This window comes from Gobio gobio (assembly GCF_949357685.1).
Source record: "Gobio gobio genome assembly, chromosome: 12".
Taxonomy (NCBI): Eukaryota; Metazoa; Chordata; class Actinopteri; order Cypriniformes; family Gobionidae; genus Gobio; species Gobio gobio.
The window spans coordinates 23,410,676-23,418,927 of NC_137105.1; the positions used below are offsets into that span (position 1 = coordinate 23,410,676).

Here is an 8,252-nt window from a genome sequence, read left to right on the forward strand (position 1 = left end):
TATATCATGCTTCCCTAGAGATAACAGTTGTATTTTAACTTATTCTACAGAACATGGAGCCTGTCATCAATGAGTTCATGCCAGACATCGCCATGGGTGTTTCGGCAATGAGCCTGAAGGAACGGCGACTTCCGGAGGTCTCTATGGAGGTGGAGAGTCACGAAGCCCACCCTCACCTTTCTACAGCTCCTCCCATGTCCCACAGCTACTCTAGCCGTCACCCGCACTCCTCCCGCAAACGGCATGCAGCCGAACCCAAGCCGGAGGGTCCGCAGCCTGACTTCCCAGATCTCTATGAGTTCCCGGGCCGCCACGTGCCTCCCTACTGTGGACCAGACCTCTACATCCATGGCCGTCAGGCAGGTGGAGGGGCGCCGCCTCCATCCTACTCAGAGGCTTCAGAATCCCTCCGTCTGGATGTGCTGGAACAGCCTCCACAGAGACTAGACTTGGCGATCGTCTCACAAGGGGGCGTTACGCAAGCCGTGCAGAGGTCACGGCCCATAAATGAGACGGACCTCACCTGTGGGCTCGGCCCCTCCACAGAACAGTACGAGGAATGGCCTACAGGCCGCCGGCCTGCTCCAGAGGGAATTGGGCTGGGCTTAGGGGCGAACGTAGGGACTGGGGACGAGGGAGGGTTGGGGGCCCGAGACCGCAGGTCACCCAACAAACCCGACTACCCCTATAGGAAGTCTGCTCTCTGACCCCTGATTAAAAAAAGAGACTGAAGACTGATTTAAATGCTAAGTATAAGCAAACAGGTGAGGCACCAGCAGTCCTGCACTTTGTATTCTTTCTTGGGCCGACAGTAACTTGAAGTAATGAACGCCCATAAGCTACGTGAGTGGCTGCTTTTCTGATGGGAGATGCTAAAGGGAGATGTCACATAAACTGCTCCAGATTGGTTTGAAACCTAGTATAGAGCGCAAAGAGCTTGGTTTGGTTGTGTTCACCCTGAAAAGAGGTCAAAATGGATCCAATCTGATTTATTAAAACAAGAAAGTCACTCTGGACATCCTGGTTCTCATATTTTCCACACATGCTGCATATTAATGTACAGATTTCACAGTATATTTCTTTTATTTTAATTTACCTGAACATACTAGGAGGACTGGAGAAAATATATATTTATCTAGATGCACAGATTTTGTTCCTTAGGAGTAAACTTAAAAAATATGAAGGCAATAAGTTGCAAACACATTACTTTGTCTAGTCCTTGAAAAATGGCTCCTTCTTTTGAGGGCAGATTGGTAGTAATAGCTTGTGTAATCCGCTGCATTTGCCGGCTTTTACATTAGCCTGTGCAATTTAAGAGCCGAGATGGAACATAAAAGGGAAAACAAATGAAATCCCCTGTCTCCTATGAGGCAACTTATCAGGCATAACAATGGCGCAGATGCACCATTAAATGTGAATGGGCCTTTGTTTTACTGTGTTTCACAACCCAGATTTGCAGATTCATTCCAGTGTATTTAACTTTAAAAACTATCTGTCCCCTCAAACTAAAATTTGGCACCCTCTTTTGCATTGATTCTCTCTCCAAGGCTGCCTTTGCTGGCATTCCTGAGAGATGGCAAATGTGGGTTGATCATTATCAGCCTCGTCCTCCAGAAATGTACAGGAATCTCAATCAAACCAACCTCACGCCGCATCCTCAGTCCTCTGGTTTGGTGGGACATGGGTGGAAGTTCATTAGCTTTTCTATGCTAATGCTGTCAGCAGATGACCAACAATTATGATGTCATGAACAGGCTTTGCAAAAAAAGAGAAATCTTGGAAAAGTGTCGTGGACACTAAGATTTAGAGTATTTACTTTTGATTGGTTACACAACACTTTAAGAAACTAATATCTCACACGCTGCACACCCTATCTATAAAAGTGACATATTTTAAGGTTGTTGTTTTTTTAAACATCTGAAATTTCTGTATTCTATAATAACTGTGCAATAGGCAGCCTTTTCATTTTAAATCCTCATTTTGCTCTCTTCTCTTACATTAAGAATCTTTCTCAGAATATCATACTGACACACAAATATGCAGGCTAGTTCACCCAAAAATGTAAATTGTCACCATTTACTCAACCTCATGTCGTTCCAAACATGCATGACTGACTTTCTTTCTGTAGAACACAAAAAAGACGTTTTGTCCATACAGTAAAAGTCAGTGGGATCCTAAAACAACAACATTGGACCCTATTGACTTTCACTGTATGGACAAGAAAAAGCCTTGAGACATTCTTCAAAATACCTTTTGTATTCTGCAGAAAGCAAGAAAGTCATACAGGTTTGGATGAAAACATGATGGTGAGTAAATGACAGAATTAGCATTTTTGGGTGAACTATCCCTTTAGGATAATCAATAATAGCCTTTCCCCACAAGTAATGGTACTGTATTTTCACATCCTTTCAAATATTATTATATAAGCATCTCTGGTTGCATTAGACTAGGTGGGACCTCTGTTGAATATCTAAACAATCCTCAGTCGTATCCATCCCACGTTCTTCACTTTGAGTGCTTTCATTGGAGCACAAAAACTGTTTTGTTGGTTGAAAGCACAAACGCACTGAGAAATACTGAGAATGTCATTTACTTCTTGTCGGATAAAAGTGCTCAAACATTTTATACTCTAGTAAAAGGCTTGAGTTTTGGTTGGATGGTCGATCAGAAATTTTTTTTTTCGGTTTGTTTTACTGTTAAGAACCCACAGTTAGACCAAAGATGGGTTGGGGAGGATGTTTGTGTTGCTTGTTGAATCTTGAAGGCATTTTATTTACCAGGTTTTCTCGTCTCTTTGTAAGTCGAATCGAAACCGTTGGCTTGAGATTCAAGTTACACAGACTCTTTGATGATTGTGACCATAGAAGGAACATTTATTATTGCTTTGATTTTATTGATCCCTCCCCAGGTTTTTTGACCTATAAAGATAGCCTTAAGAGTTGATGTAGGGTTTGTACTGCTGTTTCTGCAGTTACGGCCTTATGACCTCACCTTGGGTAATGCAGTTTTCCATCTTAAATCACACAAGGTCTTCTGTGCCAGAGAGACTTTCTACCTCTGACCAGCTTCTCTCAACATGTACTTCAGTCAATTCAATTTTCTTTCTTTATATTCTTATATTCTCAGAACCAACAGTCGGATATCAAATTTATTTCTGCAAGGTTCCTCTCCTCTTTTCCTCAAACTTGCTGATTCAATAGAACAACTAGTTTTTGACTTTTGTTCAGAAAGTGAGGACTCTGCCATCTTACATGGAAATGATCTCAATCTAGTTATCACATGTGTTATGGCAGTAAGCTTGTGTTATTCTTCATCTACTCCAGGTTGTTGATCAGAAATGTTAGCTGGCTGATGCAGTTGCAGTGCAACAAATGGGTCCTTCAGGACTCCTACAGCAGCCCACCTCTGAGTCAAGCCTGAAAGAGTCATGAACCCTGAGTGGGAGCGCTCCAGTTTGCCATCCCGCAAAGCCTCAGAGGGTCAGATCCAAAAATAGATCCAGCATAGACCCTGGCTGGGGTACAAGTGATCTCCTCAGAGAGTTGAAGTCATCTGAAATGGACTGAGATTGGTAGGAGGCTGCTTGTCTCCTCTTAATGTCAAGGACGTAGTTCTGCAGTTCTCTTTACGCCAGGCTCATCGGATACGTGCAAATCTTCAGTCCCTGATGCACATGGTTAAACCTTTCCTTTGGCATATGAGCAAACTTGATAATACATTAGTTTCATCTTTCAGTAAGCTATTGATGGTCCTCTCAAAATGCGTTGCATCGCAGCCTACTTAAGCGTACCTTCCCTGACCTCGTTCTGCAGCAAAAAGAGGCAGAGTAAACCTTTTTATTAGCCAATTTTATTCCGAATAAAATAAATGTTTTACCCTAGATTTGTTTCACAGAGAAGGTGTCTCAGTCAAACTTAATTTTACCTTGCAGATCCTCCAGGCTTCATGTCATCATGACAAAAACGACTCAATCTGCCTGTCACGCGAATTGTTTTACTGGAAGCTTGCATGTTCTCCTTTTGATGCGCTGGAAGCTCTTGTCATTTAAATTCTCAGTGTTTCTGGTTGGTAACTCAGTATTTTTGAGCTGTGGGTCCATCCCTCTGTTCCAATGCCATTTTGAATTGGGTCATCTGTGGTCTGATGAGCAAAGACCTCTCTGCGTGACATTTCCCATGTTTTCCTTTTTTATTTCCTGCATTTTTAGTTTGCTGTTTTTCAGGTGACTGTTACCATTGAGTAATTGGCATCAGCACTTCCCTTCGAGGCAGCCTAGAGGAGATCTGAGGTCTGTCATGTCATTCTAGCGAATCGCACTCGCTGCGTAACCATGACCCAAAATCGACAGATGGATATTTAGGCCTACTGCTGCTACTCAGAGGTTTTCCTGCCATGGGAGAACATTATTTCTTGACGTCAATGCCGTTCCCAGCGATCTAGTCCCATATAGACCCAGCCATGCCTTAATCTTAAGGGGGAGGTTAGGAGAACTCCTTGGATCACCTTCGCCTCTGCTATACTCAGGCCATTTTGAACTGCTAAGAAGTCATTTATTTCATGTTCTAAAACACCAATCGGATCATTTTGAGGGTGGGTTCTGATTGCTGCGAAAGTCAATGCACACAGTTGAAGGTATTATTTGGTGTTTGAGACGCACACTGACCTCATAATTAATACATTTCTATCACAAATGCTATTTATTGTTATTTGGGTTTAGTCTGGTTTGTGGGTTGCTTGCCTGAGAGACTGTTAGAGAATGAATTGGAAATGCATTTGAGCTCCCAGATGAGAAGCTTGAATCATTGTTTAGTCTGTCTTGTAGAAGTCAAACTAGCACGATGTTTGACGTCAAATTGTCATTGTTTAAAACTATTGGGTTCATTGTGGGGTGGGGAGGGGGGGGTGAATTTGGTCACCATACTTGACATCTTAAACCAAGGGATAAAGCTAGAACAGATGAAGGTACCCATTGCACTAAACTGAACAGTCGTTGTGGAATAGTGCCCTCTGTTGGCTCTATTGATTTATTTTTGACTGAAACGCCTGTTTATTCAGTTCTAGATTCACAGCTGAGTCATTTTTCTTAAACATTCATTCCTAATCCTTTTAGTATATTTGCATGGCGTTGCGTTATTTATCTCCAAAGTGCCGCAAGGCTGAACTGAGCTGAAGGTTTGTGTTTTGGATGTGTGAGGGGCAAGGGAAGTCGTGTTTGAAGACTTACGAGTCAAGATCTCCAGGTTCTCTCTTGTGCTATCTCTCTTATGGAGACGATTTAGTGCCTTCCCTGCCTGAGGCTGGGCTTCCTCCACACCCCTTTTGTCTTATGCAAGCCCTTTCTACAAACCTCTGTTAAACCGTCTCTTTGTAATACTGTAGCCAACGCTTAGTGTGCATAATGTTTATTTTGTCTTTTTTTTTTTTCCTTCAAAAAATATTTTTCAAGATTTTTGGTACCTTTTGATCACTGGCCTCAGAAATATGGTGTTTTGTTGTATGTAAAATGTAAAGTTTTTTATAAATATATATAAAACATGCGATATCTATTTGAGACTGTGTGTGTGTGTGTGTACATATATTTATGTGTATATATACACACACATACAAAAAAAGCATTCTTTTGTGGAGTTGTGGAAAGTGTCTATTTTTCTATTCTTTTCTTTGGCCGGTGTAGTTATGAACTTTACTCTGCAATTAGGTGACTAATGTCTTGGAAATAAATAGTTTTGAGTTATAATGCTTGTGTGTGGTGGTGTTTGTTTGTTTGTTTGTTTGTTTGTTTGTTTGTTTGTTTGTTTGTTTTTTCATTCAAACTGCCAGGTGAGCAGTGAGTAACACCTTGCCATTAGTGGGAAATGGGAGGGGAAAACACTGGGTCTTGTTCACTAACCATACAATGTGCATACAAACATTTTCATGCAGAAATCATAATTCAACTCGTACTGAAATTACAGATTAAACATAGAACCAACTGAAGCCACACATATGCAAAATCACACTCCTGGAGGTAATTAAGCTATATATAAAATTGATTTGAGTACAAGAGGTCCAAAACACAATCATGCATAGTCTAGGCCTGTTTACTGGAGGGTTTGTTTGAACTAGTTTTGAGAATTAAACGTTTTGCTTGAGTTGAAGCAAAGAAGCTAGAAAAGTGAGGTTGTGCAAAAAGCCCTTATATGGACATTGTTTGGGCGGATTTATGTAAATGACCATAGCTGCAGGGACATGCTCCCTCCTGATACAGTAACAGTGTTTTTCATTTGTGGTAGCAAATGAGACTTTTTTTTAAATTGATATTTAAAAATAGTTTTGAAGCTTATGGACTTTTAGATTTTTTTTATTTAAAGGAGTAGTTCACTTAAAAATGAAAATTACCCCATGATTCAATCACCCTCAAGCCATCCTAGGTGTATATGACATTCTTCTTTCTGAGGAACACAATCGGATGCACTTTTTTTGAGCTTCAAACTCAATGGACCTTGTCACTGCCATTATAAAGCTTGGAAGCATCAGGATATTTATTAATATAACTGATTGTATTCATCAGAAAGAAGAAAGTCATACACACCTTATGGCTTGAGGGTGAGTGAATCATGGAGTAATTTTCATTTTAGAGTGAACTACACCTTCAAATACTGGTGACAACCACTTATGTCTGTGGTACCAGTATTTTAAGTAAATTTCTAGTTTCTAGTGAAGTAAAATTACAGTTCTTAAAAGAAAACAAAGAATTACAGTTCTTTGCCCATATTTCCACCAAGGAGGAATAGTTTTCTCTCGTTTTGTCATAAATATAAAGACATGAAAAATTGTCTATGGTACATTTGTTTATTCTTAAAGGTTGAATTAATTTGAATGTCTGAAAACTTTAAATTATAATATTAAATGGCTCTGAAAGAAAGAAATTTCAGATACATTTTGAAGTAACACCAGACAATAATTTACCACCGTAGACTAAGACTTAAAACAACGTCTCTACGCTGTTGATAAAAATGCTGCAATACTTCACAAGAGTGATACAATTATATGATTATAAATGTCCTAAAACAAATGTTATGCTTTTTAAAAAAAAAAAATAGATCTGGTTGTATTTTGTCTGTGGAGTTACCATGAATGACCGTAGCATCACAGAGGCAGCCATTTTAGAAATATAAACTGTATTTGTCAAAAGTGCGACATGAAATTGTCCGAAATTTGGCAAAATTGATGAATCAACCCCTTAGATCTGCTGTCACGTGCAGTGTCCTTTACATTTAGAAAACAGTCCAAACACAATTCACCCTTTTCTTAAATGGGCTGCGTTCATTACGGTAACATTTTATGGACACTTTTTTTCTTTAAATAAAAAATGTATATATATATATTTTATACAATTTAATGAAATTGTACTTGTTACATTAAATCTAAATCACAATATAACTATTTTATTTGTGTTAATGTTACATTTTTAAATGACATCCCATGATAACTTTTTGATGTATGGCAAGAACATGCAAATTTTGTAACACATGAACTTGATTAAATATGCATTTTTTTTAAATGCACAAATTGTTTTCACCCTACAGTATGCAAACATTTTATGAAGTATTGTTTTTCAAAGTTTCTTTTAACTGAACACCATTTGTCACCGCAATCGAAGAATGAGAAACTTAAGGCTGTTCCCAACATAAACTCATGCAGAAACATGTGCCTCATTACTTCCCTACTATATAGTATGTGAAAACAGTACACCAGCAGAGTAGTATGTCCGAAATTGTATCTAGTATTGGAAAAACAGTATGCGAAAAGTACCTGGATGACGGCGAGATTCTGAAATGCGTTTTGGATAGGCACTTTACCATCCCATGAGGCCACGGGAGAGGATTCATGAATGGCAGAGAAGCAACGCAACTGACGCTGGTAGGTCACATGACATGACAATAACATGCCGAATTTCATTCATAACATCCATACTATATTGAACATACTTTTTAACAGTTGCAAAGGAAGTTCAAATTCAAATGTAGTACCTAAAAGCTAATAATTTTCTGTGAAATCTTTCAATACCGACTGCCTAAATATGCAGACTGATTAGTATTGACTCTTCCAAACTGCAAATCTGGGCAAAAGTCTATTGTATTGCAGGGGTAGTTTATTTAAGGGTAACACTTTATAACAAGGTTCTATTAGTTAAAGTTGGTTAATGCCTAATATTAACTAACGATGAGAAATATGCATGTTACAGTTTTTATTCATCTTTGTTAATGTTA

At 39.2% G+C, this 8,252-nt stretch overlaps 1 protein-coding gene across 1 annotated transcript in view; it reads left to right on the top strand.

Annotated features, from left to right (window-relative positions):
• Nucleotides 1-5,728, top strand: part of btbd7 (BTB (POZ) domain containing 7) — an 84,675-nt gene extending 78,947 nt beyond the window's left edge. Inside the window, exon 11 of the mRNA XM_079831486.1 lies at nt 51-5,728. Within this exon, the coding sequence (XP_079687612.1) occupies nt 51-707 (657 nt within the window). The 3' untranslated portion in view covers nt 708-5,728. The remainder of the gene's footprint in view (nt 1-50) is intronic.
• The last annotated feature ends 2,524 nt before the right edge of the window (nt 5,729-8,252 follow it).